The following is a 25,797-nucleotide window of genomic DNA, read 5'->3' as shown; positions in this document are numbered from 1 at the left end:
TCTGCTTTCCAACTATATTTGCCTCATTAAAAAAATGAGAATTGATTAAATGTTTGAGGATTTTAGTTAAAAAACAAAATTCGGGAAATTTCACACGTATTTAAACTGGTATTCTGTATGAAAATCTTGCAAAATTTGAAATAAGTAAAGCAGTTGATAAAAACCGAATATTTTCCAAAAACGAAAATTCACTAAAATGAAATGCATTTTACGAAGAATGTAATTTATTTATTTCACAGTCACTTAATTTATAGCATTTTCTTATATTCTAACATTTTGGTTTACAATTGTAATGTATATAATTTTATTTCATAAAATAAAATGTATTATACTTTAATTAGATGTGGATATTTATTTATTTTTTAAATTTACATTACATATTTAGAAATACATATACAACAGAAATATATGCTAAATTAATCACATTAATTCTTATTTTGTCCCCTTACATTCAGGAAATTGTCCCGTAAATTTAATTTTTTTTTTGTTTCAAAGACTTTTTTTATTAATAAAAAAATACCGCATCGTAGGGAATAATATATATTTATATTTAAAAAAAATCCGAAATGAATTTGTAAAATATCTTTTATTTGTAAAATAATTTAAAATGGAACTTACAAATATTTAATTGGTATACCAGTATATTACTGAAAGATAATACCAGTTTTTAAACACCGTTTTTTTGTTGAAAAAATAAGTAAATGGATTTGGGAAGAAAAGAGTTACTGAAAGATAAGGAGCTGAAAAACTTTTTTTACAATGTTAAAAAATCTAATTCCATTACATATCCCTCACTCCTTTCAAAAATGTAATTTATAAAAAAAAACTTGAATTTTCAGGACATCGTTATTAAAGTTTAAAAATATAATAAAATGTCTCAAAAATGTATCAAGCCACCTTTTGAACTTTTTACTGTGCAACAGATCTTTTTACGTAAAATCTGAAGGTTTTTTTTTCCATTTCAAAAATATTTAGTATATTTAAAATAAATAATTAAACAAAACCTTTTCATCAATATGCGAAAACAACACTTTCTGCCCTGTAGCGGGCAAATATTAAGTTAAAAATATGCCGCTTTTGCTGGGATATAGTAGTACATTTTATGGGCATTCCGAAAACAGGCACAACAGAAAATTGACGATTTTTAATATATATCGTTGTTGAAAGGAGTGAGCGATATGGCTAACTAAGTATTGCATCCATCACTTAGTGAAGCTGGAATAAAAAAAATTATATTAAATTATTATTTTACGCATTTTCCTTTTTTTAGAGAGTTGATTATAAAAACAAGAGGAAGAATTTTTCTGGGCATTCCGAAAACATGCACAACTGAAAACTAAAAGTTGTTGAAAGGAGTTAGCGATGTGCGTTCTAAAAGATGACATATGGATGAGATAGGTCTGACTTCTTGCGCAGTCGATCCCTTACTGAATTGGATGTTTGCAAGTTCACCTTAAGTGAAAAATACATTTACTGTCTTTTCCTGGAATTCCGGCTATTACTGAAATTCTAATAATTATAAAATTGCGTTGCGAATTTAAACCGTATCGAAGCTTAAAGCATAATTCTTTTTTTTCTGTCGGAAACGTCAAAGAAAACCTTCCTCAATTTATCATTCCTGAAATTTTAAATTTTAATATCTCTTTGAGTGTCAAAAGCCTTCATTTCCCAATCAGGAGAAGCACCTTAATTTGAAATGTTTGTCTTCTTTTTTCGTGTTACGTATTTTCAATATATTATTTTTAAATATTTGTTTTAAAATTTCAGAGTGCTCCGAAACTCAAAAATGTTGTCATAGTACTTTGTTAAAAAGGTCCTTCATTTTTTTTTATTATATATTCTTCATCATAAACATAATTACCTTTACTTGAATGTTTATCGCAGATAATTTGTGGCACATTTTAAAAACTTTATAAAATTAAACAACTTTGTTTTAACCACTATTTTATTATAAAAAAACATACAACATTACATAAGTGACTTCACACTGTTTTTGGGTGATTCTATAAGTTGTTATTTGGGGTTGCTTGCATAATAAAATAACATTTAGGATTTTTTTATATCCATGTCTGTTTATCGTACCATATGTATTTGTGTAAATAAGTCAACATATTTACGTTAAAGTTTCATAAGAGACGATGATAAATATGAAAGTCTGAATAATATTGTGAATACAGTAACTGATCAAATTATTTGTTAAATATCAAAAATCATTTGTTACTGCTGTAAGAATTGTTATACATATATAAATGCGTGTTTTACATAAATGGGTAATAAACTCTTTATATAGGTATAAGATAATATAGATGGCATCTTAAGTTATAGATAATATATAATATTTTAATATATTTAACCATTACTATTTTATTATAAATGTATATATTAATATTTTTTTTTCAGCGTCGATGTTCCCCAAATTGCTTAAATGTTACATTTATAATAAACATACATTTACGTTTCTCACTATGTACATTTTTACAATTTTATAAAATATATATACATATATAAAATATATATATAAATATATGTATATATATATATATATATATATATATATATATATATATATATATATATATATATATATATATATATATATATATATATATATATATATATATATATATATATATATATATATATATATATATATATATATATATATATATATATATATATATATATATATATATATATATATATATATATATATATATATATATATATATATATATATATATATATATATATATATATATACATATATGTATATATATATATATATATATATATATATATATATATATATATATATATATATATATATATATATAATACAAATCAACATCATATAACTATTGTGTACCTTGTCATACAATATTTTTTTTTTAAAAATTAACTATATTATTTTATTATGTTGAATATATTTGTTTTATCTCTAAGGTGTGTGTGTTAATTTATGAGATAATAGAAAATATTTTTGAGAGGTTTACAACAATTTTGTTCATTTAGTGTTCACTTTTAATCATAAAATTACTTGATAATTACGACTTAAAAAAATCTTTGGGACACGTGTTACGATGTGTTTAGCATTTGGGTATCGAAGCTGGTGTCGCAGTAGATTTTAATAAATAGTTGTATAAAGTAGAACCTGAATTAAAAATTTAAAAGAAATTACTTTATATTTGCTGTCAAATTATACATTAAATTCCAATATTAAAGTTTTTTTTAAATGTTAAAGGTATATTGGCTGATCTGTCATCGGCTAGTTATATCCATTAATAAATTTACTTTTGTACATAACATTTTTCTGGTGACTGAAAAAACATTTCACTCAAATTTTTAATATTTTATATAAGTTCAATTTGATTAAAATTACTCGTTTTACATCATATTTCAGTGCTGTTATTTCATGAAATGTAGTAAGAGCTAAATTATCTTTATATTTGTAAAACGAACTAACCATCACGCCGCTTCCACGTTCATGCATCTCCTCATACATACCCGCCGATTGTTATGACTCCTAACCTGACCACTTTCAAGTATTTGGCATACCTGATCGTGCCATGTTTTTCTCGGTCTTCCTCTGCTTCTTTTCCCTCTAACATTCGCCTCATAAATTTGTTTTACCGTTCTTTCATCACTCATTCGTTCCACATGTCCAAACCATCTCAACACACCTTTCTTAATTTTATCGATAATGCTTATCTCAGCTTTGCATTCCTTCCTTATTTCACTATTCGCACATCTATCATACATCGTTTTGTCACACATTCTTCTGAGAGATCGCATTTCGACTGCATTCGGTCTACTTTCATCCTTCTTTTACCAACTCCATGTTTCACTTCCATAGATTAGAGTTGGAACCAGGACTCCATTGTGCACTGCCAGTTTAGATTATCTTTATATATGTATTTGAAATTTATTACAATCATTTCAAATACTTTAAAACAATTTTTTTTTAATTATTATTTTATGATTATTTTACGGTTATTTTAATTTGGATGACGCATTTTACAGTTATACTGGATTTAATAAAAACGCCCTCTGGTTTTTTGATAAACTAATAAAACTCTGGATAACAATCCACCAAACACATTCAAAATACTATTTATATAATACAAAATGGAATCAAGTTAAGGTTCATAATTTGTAAACCAATAAATAAAAAAATTAAACACTTGTAAAACACAATTTTTGAGTTTTTTTTTAATGTAAACATGACTAGTCTTGAGAACTACAGACGTCTTCATCAATAGGTGAAGTATTTTAACCCGTTGATGTGAATATTTCTATTTTGTTCTCGAAACTAGTCATGTTAATCATTTATATCAAACTAAGTGATTTATGAGTGTTTTATTTTCATATTTAAATCATTATATTCAACTATGTTAATTTATGTATATATATAAATATATATTTTTATGTATATATATATATATATATATATGTTTATATATGTATATATATATATATATATATATATATATATATATATATATATATATATATATATATATATATATATATATATATATATATATATATATATATATATATATATATATATATATATATATATATAAATATATATATTAATATATTTATATATATATATATATATATATATTTATATATATATTTATATAATATATATTTATATATATTTACATAAATATGTATATATATATATATATATATATATATAAATATATATATTTATATAAATATATATAAATATATATGTATATATATATATATATATATATATATATATATATATATATAAACATATATATATATACATATATACGAACTGTATGTATCCCTATAAAGTAAAATTTTCACAAAAACAAAAAATATATGTTTTTATTATTTACAACCCTTCAAAATGAAGTCATTAACAGCTTTCTGTCTGATTTTTATTGGAAAAAAAAGGTTTAAATAATATAATTAATTAAAAAAATCGTAAAAAATATGCTTTAACAAGTTGAAGGAATTTATAAATATATTCTTTTGCAATTTTTTTGATTTTTGATGTTTTGTTTTATCCAAGACTGTATACTTAAGATATATCCAATTCTTGAAATAATTAGATAATATTTATTCAAAAAAACTTAAGTGCAATTTTTAAATTTATTTTCAAATTTTTATTTGTATACACATATTTGTAATCCCTTAAATGATGAAACATGTAATTAATAATTATATCTTACATTTTTAATGTCACATTTAAACACTTATAAGGTATGTATTAATTACCCTTCATTGAAGCTATATTTAATTACTTACCAATATAATTGCAATTTAATCTTAAGCTTATTCAAAATTTACAGACTTTTTCTTTTTTGAAAAAAAACCACCACGCTTCTGAGCGCTGTTGGATTCTCCCAAGATCTTTCGTTTATTATTCACATTCATTAGTACCACGACGTCCTGGGTATTACTCGAGTACAATACTGAATCTCCCGTATTATTGGTGTACTCCATGGAGTTGTTGGTAGGATATTTTATGCTACCAAAATGCTGCGCGGAGCTGTTGGTGATATACTTCGGGCTGTTGGAGTACTGCGCGGAATTGTTGGTGATGTACTTCGGGCTATTGGAGTATTGCGCGGAGTTGTTGGCGAGATACTTCGGGTTTTTGGAGTGCTGCGCAGAGCTGTTGGATAGATAATTTGGGTTATTGGAGAACTGCGCGGAGTTGTTGGTGTGATACTTCGGGTTATTGGTGTGCTGCGCGGAGCTGTTGGCGAGGTATATCGGGTTTTTGGAGCTGTTGGCGAGATACTTCGGGTTTTTGGAGCTGTTGGGGTACTGACTCGAGTCGTCCTGGTAATCTTGACCGGAGAGTGCGTTCGGATATGCGAAATGATCGTAATCACCGTATTGCTGTCGCTGCTGCGTGCTGGCGAACCGGCGTCATTGCACCGAGTCCATGTCGACCGTCAGCCTGGTGGCGGGGTTCTCGCTGACGGAGTCCGACCGGATTTGCTTCCGGTTGTTGTTCTCCACGAAGGACGTGTGGTTCCGAGCGGGGTTGCGCGTCCGGTCGCGGTCGCAGTTGGACAGGTGCGTGAGGCGGTAGCTGTTGCACGTGTCGCTGCGGCGCGTGCCGGCCCTGGAGGCGCCTCGGCCGCAGGCGGCAGAGGCGGAGTGGGCGCCGCGCGCCGGGCCCAGCCCGAGGCAGCGGCACTCGAAGAACGAGCGCCGGAACTCTTGCCTGAACTTGCCTGGGAAAAAGAAAAACATTACTTATAAACAAATAAGCAAAAATGAATATTTCGTAGCCATACAGGAGAAAGTGATCATCGACTATTTGATATCTTACTAGCTTAATATTGCTCTGAAAAAATCCCAAAGGTAAAATCCTTGTTTTTTAGAATATATCGTAGTCATACAGGAGAAAGTGACCAAGTGCATTTTTTTTTACAAAAACGTGATCATTGACTATTTGATATCTTACTAGCTTTATATTGCCCTGAAAAAATCCCAAAGGTAAAATCCTTGTTTTTTAGAATATATCGTAGTCATACAGGAGAAAGTGACCAAGTACATTTTTTTTACAAAAACGTGATCATTGACTATTTGATATCTTACTAGCTTTGTATTGCCCTGAAAAAATCCCAAAGGATTTTAAACTTGGAAGTATAATATATTGACTTGTCAAAAATGACTTACTGCATTGATGTTTATTTTCTTGCTAAGCAAAAGTTACTTAAATGACCCCCCGGAACATTTTACGTTTTGTTAGTTGGTCACTTTCTCCTGTATGACTACGATTAGTCATATATTTTGAATTATTTAAAAATAATAATATTCATTGAACATTTGTTGCACATATTGAGCACATGATTTATTATGTCTATTTATTATGTCCGCCTCCGTAGTGTAATGGTCAGCATGGTCAGTTCTGGAGGTCCCGGGTTCGATTCCTAGGGGGGTTTAATATAATAAGTAATTTTTTCACTCTAATATTTATTCAATATTACACTGGACTGGTACCTGAAGTGGAGGGCTGATCACCTTTCCTTCATGTGTAATCGATCGAGATAACACTGCGTTTATATGAAGCAGTGCCCTATGCACCATTGGGGTGCGGTAAGGGTTTTATTTATTATTATGTTTAATTTATTAAGCACCGAGGTGCCATGTATTCTTTGTTAAAAATACGTACACGAGTGTCTAAATAAATGAAAAGTTCATGAGTTTGTTTCGTAAGAGATTTAACAAAATATGGTGCTTACGAACCTGACCACGTCCTGGAAATACAAGTTATAATAACTATTTATTGATTTGTGGTTTAATTTGTAGAACTCCATTTTAATTTATGTATTAATTGTTAAATCTAACGCAAATTTTCTCAGTCCACTAAGTTGTATTTTATTATTTAAAAACCACATAAAAATTAATATTGTGACAATTGTTTCGCCCAGTTATGGCATTTTCAAACGAATATGTCAAACGACCATCACGAAACCGAGGAAAACTTGGTATAATCAAGTATTTCAAATATTTAAGCGAGTCTGATCAGGAGTAGAAATAATAGCTTGCGGAGATATATAAATGTGGAAGAAACGAAGAATGTTTACAAAAACAGAGTATTTATTACCTTAACGGCCAAATGGTCAGTTTAAAAATAAAAAAATCTTAAAGATAAATATTTGTGTTTTTATTATTTACACAAATATTTCAATTTCATACTATTTTTGTGTGCCTAAGCGGCTCATTATTAGAAATTTTATTAGAAATTTTATAAACCTAAAAGGGTAATTCTATTCCCAGTCCTCTCCTTTTCTTCTTTTCCTATTACTGTCATCTTTTCTCTTTATCCCATCCTTATCTCATATCTCTTCTTATATATTGACTTTTCCTATGCATAAATCGCTCACTCCTTTCAAGAACGTCATAAATAAAAAATCGTCAATTTTCAGTTGTGCATGTTTTCGGAATGCCCAAAAAATGTACTATATCCCATCAAAAGGGGCATATTTTTAATTCAATATTTACCCGCTACAGGGCATAAAGTGTTTTTTTGTATTTTGAAGAAAAAGTATTGTTTAATTATTATTTTAAATAAACTTAATATTTTTCAAATGGAGAAAAACCCTTCAGATTTTACCTAAAAAGATCTGTTGCACAGTAAAAAGATCAATCAGTAGCTTGATATTTATTTTTAAAACATTGTATTATATTTTTAAACTTTAAAAACGTTCTCCTAAAAAATCAAGTTTTTTTGATTTATGACGTTCTTGAAAGGAGTGAGCGAAATGTGAACAACTGTAATTGGTATTCATGATTTTTTTTGTATTCTGATTTATCACATATTGAAACTGTTGTTTTTCCTTCTAATAAAAAAATAAAAAAATAAAAAAATAGGTACCAAACTCTGACTTTAAGAGTTTGGTACCTATTTATTTTACTCTGAGTCCGCGACACTAACCACGGGACCACATCCCTACAAAAAAATAGTAAGTTTAGTAAGTAAGTTTATCATTTTATTAAATTTCGTTACTTAATATACCATATTTTTGTAAGAAAATATATCTGATATTGTAAGTATTTCGTATATAAAGATACTGTAAGTATTTCGCTCACCACTTTATTTAGCTGGAATGATATTTTATAAAGCTCTCATTATCATTCATCGTTAACGTTGTGAATGATAAGGGGAGTGTAATATTACCATACCACAAAGTTAACGATGCTTTTAATCTTCAATTCGAACTATTATTATTATTTACAACATTTTGAGTGTGTCCAAATACTATATAGTATTTTCTGGCGTTCCTCATGTGTGTGATTTTAATCCAGGATTCGGACCTCACATACTAATATAAGAATTTCTGCTTGGTAAAAAGCTTCTTTAAATTGGTTCATATATATAGAACTTCTAAGAATTTGAGTAGTGTGGTTGTCAATAATGGGTAGAATTGGTGAATGTTACACGTGTGTAAAGTGGTCACTTAAACCAGCCTATGACGGTCGTCAGCCCCGTAAATGCCCAGACTTCCATATTCTTCTTCGTCTTTGATGAGATGTCAAAAAATTAAATATTATCATTATCATAAAGATTGTTTACAATACTATGTTTTCACTGAAACGCGTAAATTTTGTGAAAATATTGATGAAAACACAAAACATCTTATATCGTTCTAACGCTGTTTCTAAGTTACAAAGCTGATAGATAAATAGTACGGCGAAAAATATGTATTTTATCCATTAACTTTGATTCATAAATTTTGTTTACTCATCAGATCATATTTGTGCATTAGTGAAATTACTTTCTACCGTATACAGGGTGATCTCGCATGTGTATTTCAGATTTTGGTGGTAAAAACTTAAATATTGGCGAAATAATACTTTTTTTGGTAAGCAGTATGACGATATGGCTTCCATAACTATTTTGATAGATTTTATTGGAGATTATGTAATTTTATATTTTGATATTTATGCTGTTATTTGGATTTAAATGACATGTTGGATTTCCTATAAAACTTCAGAGATAGATTAGTTCTGTGAACAGACACAAAACTGATGAGATTTATGATATGTGTGTAGTTCTAAAACATTGAGAAGTGCAGTTATCAATCATGGGTAGAATGGTGAATGTCACAGTGTGGAAAGGGATCACTTAACCATTCTATGACAGGTCATGAACCCTGTTAATACTTAGAATTCAATTTGATTTTTCCATATTCATTTAAGTGATTTTTTTCACTATAATTATTATTCAATATCACTCTTGATAGGTACCTGATGCGGAGGGCTGATCACCATTCCTTCATGTGTTAACGATCAAGATAACACAGATGTAAAAAATGATGACATTTAAATGCGAAAACAAAAATTAAATGAATTTTAAACATTTACAACATTTTGAGTGAGTCCAAATACTTGTTCACAAAATCTGGATTATCTCCAATTACAGGAAATATTTTCATTTGTTTTGACATCTCATCATGACGGTCGTCAGTCCCATAAATGCCCAGACATCCATATTCTTCTTCGTCGTTGATGAGATGTCGAAAAATAATTATAGTAATTAATTCTAACAAAAAAAAATCACATTTTTAAAAATAAAAATAAATTATATTCCAACAAACATAAACAATAAATAATAAATGTATGTCCCTCTCCAAGCACAACAGCTTAGTCTCTTTATTGGGGAGAACTGCGTTATTAATTTTGAGATTGTTAAAATAAAAATGCGTAGAAAATTAATTAAAATTATAAATATAACTTTTTTAACCATATAACATTTTATGTAGAAAAAAAATATATGTTGAGATGCCATATGTGACAATATATAAAATTAAGTATAGTATAAAACATATCTATATTTAATTATTTTTTTATTTATTTATCGAAGTTATGGGAAATTCAATGAATGTTGTACCCACCTTGATATGTTCTACTCCAATCTTTCAAACTTTAAAGCTAAATTGTTCGAAACCTTATAAACCTAAAAAGGTAATTCTATCCCCTGTCCTTTCTTTTTCTTCTTTTCCTATCACTGTTATCTCCTTTTCCCTCTATTCCATCCTTGTCTCATGTCTCTTCTTATATATAGACTTTTCTTATGCATAGTTGTGAAGAACTGTAATTGGCACTCATGTTTTTTTTGTATTCTGATTTATCATATATTGTAACTGTTGTTTTTCCTTCCAATAAAATAAAACAAAAAAATCAGTGATGTTGGACATTATTTTGGTGAAAAATAAAGCTTGCTACATATTTTTTGTCGCGCCTGTATTATGTAAGTATCAATTACTGTCAACGCCACGTCAAAGTTGCTGGATATTGATGGTCGTCTGCTCCAAAAGCAGAGAAGAAGAATAGAAAATCCAGATTCAATAATATAACTCCCCTCGTTTTTTATATGAGATGAATAATGCTAGTACCTGGCAGGAATCAATAAGCGAGAACAACCTTACCTCACTTGACTTGATATCGTTATATTAAAGTTATAAAAACAAACAAAGGTATTGTTAAATATGATAATAATACAAATTACTATGATGATTTTTGTCCGTCGCTAGGTAATGGTCTGTGTAATGCTCATCACGCTCAGCTACCATACTAGGGGTCCCGGGTTCGATTCCCAAGGGGGGTCAAATAAATATAAGCGATTTTTACACTAGTATTTATTCAAAACTACCCTAGATCACTTTTTACTTGGAACAAAGATTAAGATACAACTAATTGTGATTTTTAACAATATTTTAAATTTATGAGGCGAATGTAATTGGAAAAAGAAGCAAAGGAAGACCGAGAAAAACTTGGCACAATCAAGTATGCCAAATACTTGAAAGTGGTCAGGTTAGGAGTCGAAACAATCCGCGGGTATGTATGAGGAGATGCATGAACGTGGAAGAGGCGAAGAATGTTTGCAAGGACAGAGTAGTGTGGCGTTCTATTCTCTCTGCCTACCCCTGCGGAGAAGCGGCGTGATGGTTAGTTTTTTAACAATATTTTTATACCAATATTGCTTTTTTTCGTCTTCATATTTTACCATCATGCAGCTTTTATGGAATTTAGAAGAATATAGCAAGATTTTCAGTGTTCAATGAAAATCCCACCAAATCGATACAATCTTTTCCATTCTGATTACAGTGCCTAGTTAGCGAACGTCGAAAGTAATAAATGAAATGTATCGGGTTTATTGAAGCTGATAATGGCGCGTTCCGCATAGAGCTCACATTCCGTTGTATGGATCCAGCCGGGGAACGGGCATAGCGAATTGAAATCGCTACCATTTGAAAGATATTCAAATAAGGAACTTTCACATTTACTGCTGCAATCTACGCTTACGAGCCCAGAGAAAAAGTGATGTGGAGTTCTGAAAAATATATATAAGAATAGTAATCTTTATAAACCAAAACGGGGAGACGTGGCGTATTTTTTTGAAGAGAAAAAGTGTATGGACATACATATTGTATATAACATTTTAAGTGTGTCCAAATACTTGTTCACAAAATCTGGATTATCTCGAATTACAGGAGTTATTTTCATATTGTTTTTTGACATCTCATCAAAGATGAAGAAGAATATGGAAGTCTGGGCATTTACGGGGCTGACAACCGTCATAGGCTGGTTTAAGTGACCACTTTACACACGTGTAACATTCACCAATTCTACCCATTATTGACATCCACACTACTCAAATTCTTGGAAGTTCTATATATATGAACAAATTAAGAAACCTTGTTCTTGAATCACTAGAGCTTCACTAGAGACATCTATTGATGTGATCTGGTCAAATTATAAGCTTTAATAATGAAAAATAAAAAAGTTATTTTCTGGCGTTTCTCATGTGTGTGATTATAATCCAGGATTCGGACCTCACATACTAATATAAGAGTTTCTGCTTGATAAAAAGCTTCTTTACATCTCACCAATAGATGTCTCTAGTGAAGCTCTAGTGATTCAAGAACAAGGTTTCTTAATGGGTTCATATATATAGAACTTCCAAGAATTTGAGTAGTGTGGATGTCAATAATGGGTAAAATTGGTGAATTTTACACGTGTGTAAAGTGATCACTTAAACCAGCCTATGACGGTCGTCAGCCCCGTAAATGCCCAGACTTCCATATTCTTCTTCATCTTTGATGAGATGTCAAAAAATAATACATATTGTATTATTCTCAATATTATTCATATTTAAAGCATTAACTTTGTGGTTGGTTCGTTATTGAAAAATGTATTTTTTTTTAGAATATCATTACTATACGAGTATGTATTAGTTACTTAGGTACTGAAATTAAAATGCAATGCAAGTTTTGATGAATACAAATATTTAAAAAGGTGTTCTCAATAATATTAATATTTAAAGCTTTTACTTTGTGGTAAGTCATTTTTACTTAACTTTTTTTTATACAAAAATGTTAAAAATATCACTAAATAACCACTCACCGAGATTTTTATGTCTGCCGGTTTCGAGACGTACCCGTCTCTTCGTCAGGACAATCCACATAACACCATTTATGCATATAAAAAAATGGTGTTATATGCATAAATGGTGCCATGGTGGTGAAGGGTGGTAATGTTTGCAGGCTGTGGTGGTGATTGTCCTAACGAAGAGACGAGTACGTCTCGAAATCGGTAGACATAAAAATCTCGGTGAGTGGTTATATACTAATAATATTAACATTTTTGTAAAAAAATACATATTATTTTATATGTTATCAAACATGTGAGCTAAAGCGTCTCATACATGTCGGAAGCCAATATTTCATTATTAAGGTATTTTTTTATTGTAATTTTAGAAGGTCTCATACTCGTTTATAAAGGAAAAATAATTGTACACGTCAGAAGCCAATATTCTTTTTTTTATGAAATTATTTTTATTGAAATTTTAGAAGGCATCAAACGAAGCTTATATACGTGTTTATAAAGGAAAAATAATCGTTCATGTCAGAAGCCAATATTTCTTTTTTTAAATATATTTTTTTGAATTTAAGAAGGCCTCATAGAAGGTTAATTTACTCGTTTTTAAAAGAAAAATAATTGTACATGCCAATATTTTTTTAATACGTATTTTATGGAATTTTAGAAGGCCTCATATGAGGCTCATTTAAAGTTCTTCTTATAATAAATAGTTGTATTGTAAAATGTATATTAATATTTGTATTTTAAATTATAAATAAAGCAGTTCATTATTCGAATAGTATTTGAACGAATTTTACATCCTTCAATTGAGAGATAATTCTTATTAACATTATTGATGTGTATGTGTGTGTCCGCCTCCGTAGCGTAATGGTCAGCACGCTCGGCTACCGTACTGGAGGTCCCGGGTTCGATTCCCAGGGAGGGTTGAATAAATTTAAGAGATCTTTTCACTCTAATATTTATTCAATATTACCCTGGACTGATCTGAGGGCTGATCACCTTTCCTTCATGTGCTAATGATCAAGATAACACTGCGTTTATATGATGCAGTGCCCTATGCACCATTGGGGTGCGGATAAGGGTTTGAATGAAATGTATGTGTGTGTGTGTAGTAGTAGTAAAAAATTGTGAATGTGAATAATAGTTTTTTTTTAAAGTCTGGTCCAAAATAGCTTTTTCAGAATATAACTGAATCTATGGTATAAAATTGAATGTGGCCATTTTGCAGTTATCGAGTATCATGTGTTTGGGGACGATTTTGTATAAAAAAAACGGTATTTTTAACACTCGATAGACGCTCGGCTGAGCGTACACCCTTAAAAAATGTTTTCAATTTTCCCCTCACAAACTTTTGGCTAAATTCGTTACAATTATTTTCCACAATGGCCATTACGTTTCGAGAGTATATAATTTATATGCATTGTTAATTATTTTCGACTATTTGCGAGAGGTTTTTATTACAGAAAGGTTTTTAAAGTTTTACAAAATATACAGATAAGTGAGGATTGCGTACTATATATAAAAAGGTTCACAATATTCAAGCAGTGAAAATTTCAAACATGCCAATATATAAGCTAATGTATATGAATAAAATTTCCTTTATTAAAAAATGTCAGCCTATGTAGTGTAATGGTCAGCACGCTCGGCTACCGTTCTGGAGGTCCCGGGTTCGATTTCCGAGGGGTGTAAAATAAATATAAGTGATTTTTTCACTGTTATATTTATTCAATACTACCCTGGACTGGTACCTGATGCGGAGGGCTGATCAACTTTCCTTCATATGTAAACAATCAAGATAACACTGCGTTTATATGACACAGTGCCCTATGCACCATTGGGGTGCGGGTAAGAGTTTTTATTTATTATTTTTTGTTATTAAAAAAAAAATCGTTAATCTTTATTAAATTAAACTAGAACTCGTAGAAACTTTTTCATCCACATTTATTTTAAGTACTATTCTTCAACCAGTTTTGAAAAAAAATAATCATCAGTTGCCTTGGTAAATTCTCCTTGCCTATTATGAACAAGGATTTATAGAATATTTAGTTTATATGTCTTAAAATTATAGTTGATATGTTTAGTTAATACTAAACTAATCATTTATATTATCCACTGACACTTCGTGATGGAATTGCATTTTTAATATATTATTAGATTAAAACCAATATTTTTAGCTTTTCCACTTTATTTTTATTTGACCAGCGACCGGGTTTCGTCGTTACCGACATCATCAGACTGGTGGGAGGCTATACAAATTGTTATGTTATATATAAAACAAGGCAGGAGTTGATAACCATGATTCGATACAATTTTATTGAGAAATTCATTTAATTTGAGTGAATTTAAGTATTGTATGATATTTATAATTTTTTTTTAAATATCATACAATACTTAAATTTACTCAAATTAAATTAATTTCTCAATAAAATTATATCAAATCATGGTTATCAACTCCTGACTTGTTTTATGTATAACATAACAATTTGTATAGCCTCCCACCAGTCTGATGATGTTGGTAACGACGAAACTCGGTCGCTGGTCAAATAAAAATAAAGTGGAAAAGCTGAAAATATTGGTTTTAATCTAATAATATAATAAACTAATCAGATTGATCCCTAAAAGCAATACAATAGATACATCGATACAACACACACAATAGATTTGATATATTATGTCAATCAGGATTTGTCACATAGCTCATGTTTTGTCATATTTTCAAAATAAGACATCACATAAACACATAATTAATCATATCATATAATAAATCTGAAAAACCATTATGTTTCCAACCGGTTTCGACATGAAACTTGTCATCTTCAGAGATTGACAAATACTCAATCTAAAACTGTAAAATATTCATACTTAGGTGAGTAATTAAGTAACGTTTGAAGTGAGGGGGGATGAGGGTATTTTAAACTTTTAAGGAAATAAGTATAAATGCAGATTTTTTGATATATCACTGTGGGGTGCTAAGATATATATATATATATATATATATATATATATATATATATATATATATATATATATATATATATATATATATATATATATATATATATATATATATATATATATATATATATATATATATATATATATATATATATATATATATATATATATATATATATATATATATATATATATATATATATATATATATATATCTATATATATATATATATATATATATATATATATATATATATATATATATATATATAATGTAAGATTGTCTCTGAGAAGAACTAAGGGAAGTTTAAAATGATTCGGGTGTGGAAGGGAGCATTCCCTAAGTGTAGTACCTTAAGCTTGTAAAAAGTTGAAATAGACAAATATTAGCATGTACAAAAAATATACTTAACTATGTTTTTTTTCACTTTGAAACCACATATGCTGTTTATACAGTGGAACCTTGATATAACAAATCTCAAGGGGTTTTAAAATAAATCAGTCTATTGGGTGATTTGTTGTGTTGATGTTTGGATGGCTTTAAAACCTGTTATGTTGAGGGTCACTCTGATGTTTGTGGACCACTATATAATTAAATCTATGGAATTCAATCTCGTCAAAACGATAAAATGTGAACTGTGAAAAATAAAAAAATAAAAAGCGTTATTGAAATATGTAAATTTTTTTTTTACATATCATTACTAAACGAGTATGTGTCTCGCCTACTTTCAAAATCCGCCAGATCTAATTTTATAAGATTTTTAAATAAATACTCTATCGGAATGCTAATTGTGGGTTCTATTGTTTAAAATATTTACATAAACACTTGAAAACCCTGCTAAAAAATACTTAAAAACAGTGATGTATTTCAAATTCCGCTATATTCATGGAACTTGCCTTCTGACCCACATCGGCCAATCAGAGAGCGAGGATAAGTAAAAAAATAAAGATGACATCATTATCGATTTGCGTCTCGTGTTTTTTTTTAATACTGAAAAAAATCTAAAAAAATGTGAAAATTCTCTATTTCATAAAATTTTATCTAAAGATAGACAAATCTTTTAAACATAAATGTTAACCGGAGAGATTCAAGAACAATATTTCCAAATTGGTTCATATGTATAGAACTTCCAAGAATTTGAGCAGTGTGGTTGTCGATAATGGGTAGAATTGGTGAATGTTACACGTGTGTAAAGTGATCACTATAAACAGACTATGACGGTCGTCAGCCCCGTAAATGCCCAGACTTCCACATTCTTCTTCAATTTTGATGAGACGTCAAAAAATAATATGGATAGATTATTATATATGGAGGTTTGTTACATCGAGATTCCACTGAACATTGATTTAAAAAAAATATATAAAAAGCATCTTTTGTGCATGTACGCATGGCGCGATATAATAAAAGCATTATTTTTGTATTATTGAAAGGGGTTTATTAAAAAATAAATTAAGTGAATACATTGAGTGCTTTTTCTAATTTAACTAACCTGAAAATCCCGGGAAGCCTGCGGAACATTGAAAAGCATAATTTATTTCATGAATTCATGAAAACATATAATACTTTAAAATAATTATAAAGTAATTTAGCAATGATCTTTATTGGAAATGATTGCCTGTTTATGAAAAAGTAGTTTTCTTTTAAAACGATTTCTTGGGCAAAATTGTAAAATGAATACATTTAAAATTAAGTATATTTTTTCGCAGATACTTTGTGTCACATTTTATTAATTTCATCAAATAAAACAACTTTATTGTAACCACTTTTTATTGGTACACTTTATTCAACCGGTTTCGACAAGAATCTTGTCATCATCAAGGTTTACGCACTAAATTCTAAAACATTGAAATACTCATGGTTAATTACCTTTCCCTTACCAAAATGCGTCATTCGGAGTTGACGTATTCGCTACGCAATGCATAAAAAAAAACTTTTAGGAGTTTTTTAAATCATTTTTTTCAAATCGTATTTTCATATGGTGTAAGGATTGCGTGAAAGTTTTGGTAAGCTTTAAAAACGTTGATATATGACGTTGTTGAAAGGAGTGAGCGAAATGTGAACACGATCAGTTTGTATTTTCAACTATAAAAGGGAACATCTATAATTTTTGAAACTAGTAATGATAACATTATTTATTGATTCGGCATTAACTTTGTGGAATAACATGATTATTTTAATTAAATTAAACACTTGAATAATCCACTGAATTGAGTTTTATTTTTATTTACGACTAGTTTCGAAAACGACAATTTTTTTCATCTTCTGGTACAAATTAAAACTAACGAATAAAAATATATTTAGGTGTATATATAGGTTGATAAATATAGGTAGGGAGGTTAAGGAACAACATTTTTTGTAAAAGGAAACATTGTTAATAATATTAACGTATTTTGAAACAGTATATTATTAATTATTGCTTTATCTGAATTAAAATTTGTATGTATTTCTAAATTTTCTAAATTATTCATGACTTGACCTTTATTTGTAACAGAGTGTAATAATTTAAGTGTATGATAGTCAAATGAGTGGTTAGTTTCCATGATGTGATTTGCAAATTCCGAAAAATAATTACTTGTTAGTCCACGACGATGTTCTTTAATTCTAATTCTTAGACTTCTCGCAGTTTGGCCAGTATATTTTTTATCGCAATCACCGCAAGAAAAATAATAAAAATAAATCTCAATTCAGTGGATTATTCAAGTGTTTAATTTAATTAAAATAGTAATGATTAGATGAATTAACTCAAACTTTGTCTCATAAATTTAAGATGACTGTTTTCAGGTATATTAAAGTTCGGTTCGGTTTTACAAACTAAAAAAAGACCTGGCTTTGCAATCTAATAACAAAAATAATATTTAAAAAAAGGTTTAAAAATGAAGGCTCATCTAATAAAATTGTCCGTAACATGCAGTATGTATCAAACAGTTTTAAAAATTTCCTGATTTATTCTAACTAGCTTATTTTCAAAAAAAATATGACTCAAAGGTTAAACTTTGATTCAATATCTAAATTGATTATCTCGTTTTTAAATTGGAGAAGAAAATAAGGGTCGATAATGCCGAGGGAGTTCAAAATATTTCAGGATAATTAATTTTCAATACTCACTGAAACAGAAAACTTTATTAAATTTGACCTTTAAATTTCGTAAGAAGTCTCTAATAAAGAGGAAGATTCCTTATTTAAAGGATTAATAACATCCTATTATGAATTTCGTATCCAACCATTTCATTAAAATTTTATCAGATCATCTCAAATTTCTTCAGAAATGTAATAAATTCTTGAGTGGTCATGAAAACATCAAAAATATACAAACACTAGATGTACCCGGCCACGCGTTGCTTTGGCTCAGTCTTATAAAATAGAAAAGAAAAAAAGGAAGGACACACTTCTAATATATTCGATTAATTATCGCTCGTAAGATCCAAAGAGGGTCAAAGAAAAGGGAAAACTAAAGATTTTTGTCCGCCTCCGTAGTGTAATGGTTAGCACGCTCGGCTACGGTACTGAAGGTCCCGGACTCGATTCACAAGGGGGTGTGAAAACATATATATTGGTGAATTGACACTTTAATGTTCATTTAATATAACCCTGAAGCGCAGGAGACATCACCTTGCCTTCATGTAAGTAACAATCAAGATAACACTACGTCAATACAATTCAGTGCCTTATGCACCATTGGGTGCAAGTAAGAGTTAGTAGAAGATAAATATAGTTTTTTCTTCAAATATTTTATTTGACCGGTGATAGTTTTTATATTTATTTATTGATTTGGTGTTTTATTTGCAGAACTCCATTTTAATTTATGTACTACTAATTTTTAAATCAAACACAGATTCTTTCAGTCAACTAAGTTGGTAGTCAACAACTTAGTAGACTCAAAAAATATGTGTTTGATTTTAAAAATCAATACATAAAATAGTTTTTATAGTTACTCCCACCTTTATTTTAAATGTCCGCCTCGGTAGTGTAATGGTCAGCACGCTCGGCTACCCTTCTGTAGGTCCCGGGTTCGATTCCCAAGGGGGGTAAAATAAATATAGGTGATTTTTTCCCCGTTGTACTTATTCAATACTACCCTGGACTGGTACCTGAAGCGGAGGGCTGATCACCTTTTCTTCATGTGTAAACGATCAAGATAACACTGCGTTTATATGATGCAGTGCCCTATGCACCATTGGGGTGTGGATAAGGGTTTTATATATTTTATATTATGTACATTTTATTTGACCAATAACCGAGTTTCCTCGATACCAACAAAACCCAATCACTGGTCAAATAAAATTTATGTTGAACTTTATAATTTATATTTTATTATATAACATACATATCCAACAAGAAATGTCAGTAAAAAACTTAAAATACATAAAAAGTTAATATGCATTTCATATTTTTAAAACATTTAAACCAGAAACATTGAAATTTGAAAAGATACAGCTGGTTGTTTTAACCAAATCTCCTGTTTTAAAGAGTGTTACGTCATATTTATTGACTCTAATTAACCCTTTGTATAGGAGGCGCCCTAAAGTCTTCCGGGTTAAGGACAATATCACATAAATTATAGAGCGTCCCCCCTTAAAGCGCTTTCGAATCGGGATATTTTTGGCAAGTTCCCGGAAAACTTGCGTAATGTATTAAGAGAGACTTTTGAAAAGAAGATTTGTAATTTTAAAAAGAAAATGAAAATAAGTTTAAAAAGTGAAAACTAGTCGTGATAACATTGATTAAAAAAATAAATTAATGTAAACACGACTAGTGTTAGAAATACTTTCATTTTCATTTTTAATCCCATCAAATTGTAAACTTATTATAAACTTGAAATTTTTTACAATATCTTAGTTCAATAATTCTGAGTTTTCAGCAGATATGAAGTAAAAAACATTTTTTTTCAAATTAACCGTGCTTATCAAAGGGCTTGTTAAAGTGATCACTTTACTCACGTGCAATAGTCACTAAAGAAAGTATTTTAGATAAATAAGTAAATGAAGAATATTTCATCCATGTTGAGATGTAAATTTTTTGTTTTGTTTTGTTTTGTTTTCTATTGTTTCTTAGTCCGTCTCCGTAGTGTAATGGTCAGCACGCTCGGCTAACGTTCTGGAGGTCCCGGGGGGGGGGGGTTAAATAAATATAAGTGATTTTTTCACTGTACTATTTATTCAATATTACCCTGGACTGGTACCTAATGCGGAGGGCTGATCACCTTTCCTTCATGTGTAAAAGAGCAAGATAACACTGCGTTTGTATTACGCAGTGCCCTTTGCATAATTGGGGTGCGGATAAGGGTTTTATTATTTATTATTGTTGAGAACATCCGTAGTTTTCTAAACTAGTCATATTTACATAAATAAACTCAAAAATGGTATTTTTATTAGTGTTTCATTCAAAAATATATAAGTAAGTATATCAACTTTTCTTTTACAATAAAAATAGGATATTTCATCGAAAAATAATGTAAATTGCACGACCCTGAAATAAATTATATTTCAGATCACTCCACATACATTTTTTAAAATTTTGGTCAAAAAATATTTTTTCATATTTTTTTAACCCACTGATTCTCCCGGACACGTCGATACGTGTTCGCTTGAAAGCTCATATAAATTTTACTTTTACGTTATTTTCAGGATGATATGTAAAATAATTCAAAGCAAACATGCTCCCTCGGGATTATTTTAACAAAGAGGATAATCCAAAAACCCCGAATAGAAAAAATAACTCCTCTTGGTTCATTTGGATTATATTTTGCTTTCGTAAGATAATTTATTTTTATATTTTATTATTGATACTTGTCAGACATTGGATTTTTCACATGAGAATTATCAAACAATGATTTAAGAAAACACTTCGTTTTTTACCACTTCAGTTTTATTAGACTACATGTTTACTTTCCCCTCTCCTTATTTATAGAACAATTATATATTTTATATTTTAGTTATCATACAGACCTGAATGATGGGAGTTTAATTTCTGAAACATGTAGTCTAATAACACTCAAGTGGTAAAAATCGAAGTGTTTTCTTTAATCATTGTAACGTGTCTTACCACAAAGTTAATGCCGAAACAATAAATAAAATAGAATTATCAAACATTTATTATTGGTGTCTCAACACGTGTCACAGTAGGTTTTAAGAAATAGTGGTATTTACTTACGAAAACATTAATCAAAATTTGTATTTTATTCTTAAAAAACACATAAATAAACTTGTGACAATTGTTTCGCCTAGTTATGGCATTTTCAAACGAATGTGAAGATTCAATGAAGATTAAAATCTCATAATTATTATCTGTTGTTTTACAATAAAATACAACTTAGTAGACTCAAAAAATCTGTATTTTATATAACAATTAATAGGTACATAAACTAACAGAAATTATAAGACAAACGTTTCATTGAATGAAACGACTATCACACAACGACCTTTTTAATTTTTTTTTGGGAAATATGAGAGGGTTTGCGAAAAATCTTTATTGTTGAAATCTGTAAGAAGGTCACGGGTTGTTTACGACAAGAAATAAAGTATTTACAATCTTTAAACAGATCGAGATTCATCAGGCGTAAAAGTCTGATTATTTTCTGGAACAAATCCAGAATTTTTTGATAAGTTTATTATGAAAGAATCTGTCCTGTTTTATGTATGCAAGCTAATGCAAAAATAGAGGGTGGTTCAGAATTGCGCCCGTCAATGAATAAAGTAAAATGTTAAGATGTTTTGAATATTGAAAGCATTAACTTTGTGGATCATATTGATATATTATTTTGAGAAATAAAAAGACATTGTTTTTTGATTTACTCACATTGTGTGATGATGAACAAACATAGATGTGAGTGGATCAAAAAACAAAGTCTTTTTATTTCTCAAAATAATATATATTGAGAAGTTACATGTTCAAACTTTTCACCTTCCCGACGCACACACTTATCTCAATGGTGTTTCCACTTTTGGAAACAGACCAGGACTTCTTCTTTTGCGATGTCCTTAAGCTTCTTCGTCGCATTTGGTTTGATCTCGTGAAATCTCTTAAATATTCTTTCTTTCAAATGTCTTTGAGTTTAGGGAACAAGAAGAAGTCAGAAGGGGTGAGAACAGGTGAGTATGGATGGGAAAAAACAGTGATCGAGTGAAGTGTTTGAATGAACTCTCTATATATAAATATGAATATATATATATATATATATATATATATATATATATATATATATATATATATATATATATATATATATATATATATATATATACATGGACTAGTACCGGAAGAGGAGGGCTGATCACCTTTCCTTCATGTGTTAACGATCAAGATAACGCTTCGTTTATATGATGCAGTGCCCTATGCACCATTGGAGTGTGGATAAGGGTTCGAAAAAATAAATATAAAGTATACCAATTTTGATGAACGATATAAAATAACTTTGTTTAGAGTTTGTTCTACTCGTTGGAAGCGCTAAAGTGTCAATTGCCCTGGTGATTCTACTGGAAACTCTAAAAGTTCCAGCAATTCCGGCGATATAAACCTTATACAAAATACGCAAAGTGAGTTATAAATGTAACTACCATTTCTAAAAGAAAACTATTTATACGGATAAAATACCTGAATAAAGCTTAAATTAACAAAATTTTCAGTTACGACATTTTGTGCGGAGAGCGGCGTTACTAATGCGTAAACAAAAGTTTTACGAGATGTACGAATAATTTGAATAAAATTTAAATAATACGGTGACCGGCCAAAGCGTATAGCGCCGTTTAAATACTCGAATGTGAATTTAATTTTCCTTTTGAATTTTAGTACGGATATCGCGTTAATTTTCATAGTGACTCATTATTAATGCCAAGCTAACGAATTCATTAAATTTTAATATGCATGGACAGTGAAACGCTCATAAAGAACACTCATCTACGCTATCGTGAATAAACTTTCAACTTTATTACTATAATTTCACTGAAAACTATAGTTTACTAATTAATTACCCTGTTTATATGGGGTAATCGGAGTGCATTAATGATTTAAATTAGAGGAAATTAAAATGTGTGTATATTTATGTATTATTAAATTGATTTTTTTTTTCATATTTTATTCGTCCCAAAAGTAGAAACCATTTAAAGAAAACAGCCATTCTCAAACTATTTAAGGGTGAAAAATAATTGCATCTAAAGAAAAGTACAGCTTCGAGATACTTAAATGACTTTTATAAACTGGACTGTCATATAAAAGAACGATAGATTGAGACACCTTTTATACTCATACAGAAGATCCAAAATTCAAGACAGCATTATTTTTTTAAATGAGTTAGTTTTGTTTATTTAAAAAAAAATACTTTCATTTGTGTTTTTGTCACGTTCATTTATTACTTCTGTTCTGACTGTGTTTTAAAAAAATATTATTATTTAATTGTTTTACTAAATCTCCACTCTTTGTTTTTTTACGTATCCTGTTTTATTTATGAGGCGAATGTAAGTGGAAACAGGAGCAGAAGAAGACCGAGAAAAACATGGCACTATCAGGTATGCCAAATACTTGAAAGAGGTCAGGCTAGGAGTCGTAAAAATCGGCGGGTATGTATGAGGAGATGCATGAACGTGGAAGAGGCGAAGAATGTTTGCAAAGGCAGAGTGGTGTGGCGTTCTATTCTCTCTGCCTACTCCTGCGGGGAAGCGGCGTGATGGTTAGTTAGTTTGTTTTTTAGTATCCTGTTTAATTTGTTTCTTATATTTTTTTTCTGTAGGTACCTTTTAAACTGTAATCCTAAAATAAGTCATGGATTTATTCATCGGAAATATTATTATATGTGCTACTTTTATGTTTGTAAAATGTGTTTTTTTTTAAATAAATAAATGTTTCAAATGTTTCATAATGTGTTCCGAATTAACTGTGAATTTACATGTAATAATTTATAATGTCAAATAAGTTGAAAAATTATTCATTTTTCGTTTTCAATTATTATTAAATACAGTAGAACGGTGTTTGATAATGACACTTAATACATTGAAACACGTGTCACGATAGATTTTTAAGAAATGGGCGTTTTAACCAAGTAAAATTTAAATTTGAGGCAAAGTTTTTACTTACCACTCATGAAATTGTAAATTAGGGGATTTATGGCACTGTTTGCGTAGCACAGCCAATGTGCTACAAGTGCTAGGAATGCTATGACATCAGACTGCTGCATACCAAACGCATATCTGTAACAAAAAGATTGACAAATGTTAATAATAATAATAATAAAACCCTTATCCGTACCCCAATGGTGCATAGGGCACTGCGTCATATAAACGTAGTGTTGTCTCGATCGTTTACGCATGAATTAAAGGTGATCAGCCCTCCGCTTCAGGTACCAGTCCAGGGTAATATGGAATAAATATTACGGTGAAAAAATCACTATTATTTATTTGACCCCCCTGGGAATCGAACCTGGGACCTCCAGAACGGTAGCCGAGCGTGCTGACCATTACACTACGGAGGCGGACGTAATGACAAATGTTAGAACATTATATTATTTTAATTTCACAATTTATTCATCCAAATTAGCTTCTCCATTTTCTTCTTTGTCAGCCGTCTCTCCACTGCTGGATGAAGGCCTCTTCTAATTTTTTCCAGACTTCAGGAAAACAAGAATTACAAATGTTATTTTATTAATCTTTTAGCATAATTCTATTTTAAATTTTAAAACAAAATACTTGTAGATAGGCAGGCGCCATGGCGTAGTTGGGTAGACGCTTGACTGCAAAACTGGCGTCGCGGGCTCAAATCCCGCCAATTGCAAAATGAATTCAAGAAATATTTATTTTCAATTGGTCTGGGTGTTTGCGATGTATTTTTCACATTTACCTTCCCTAGCCTTACTATCCTACCTGCAGACAAGCATCTAAAATAGACGCTTTGCGGGTTATTCCTTTAAAAAAATACTTGTTTATTTATTTAGTTAAGTGTACAAAGTAGGCATTAACACATAA

At 29.6% G+C, this 25,797-nt stretch overlaps 1 protein-coding gene across 1 annotated transcript in view; it reads right to left on the bottom strand.

Annotated features, from left to right (window-relative positions):
- Nucleotides 1-5,800: 5,800 nt before the first annotated feature.
- LOC148313305 (orexin receptor type 2-like) overlaps nt 5,801-25,797 on the bottom strand; it is a gene marked incomplete at its 5' end in the record, with an annotated part of 56,066 nt that continues 36,069 nt past the window's right edge. The window contains 2 exons of the mRNA XM_088264509.1: nt 5,801-6,233; nt 24,914-25,026. Coding sequence (XP_088120635.1) covers nt 5,923-6,233; nt 24,914-25,026 — 424 coding nt within the window. The remainder of the gene's footprint in view (nt 6,234-24,913; nt 25,027-25,797) is intronic.

The sequence above is a fragment of the Brachycentrus maculatus genome, unplaced genomic scaffold (assembly GCF_059751285.1).
Source record: "Brachycentrus maculatus isolate JH-2025_06_01 unplaced genomic scaffold, ASM5975128v1 h1tg000015l, whole genome shotgun sequence".
Classification (NCBI taxonomy): Eukaryota; Metazoa; Arthropoda; class Insecta; order Trichoptera; family Brachycentridae; genus Brachycentrus; species Brachycentrus maculatus.
The sequence above is the reverse complement of the archived record's forward strand: the minus strand, read 5'-3'. Positions and strand labels throughout refer to the sequence as shown.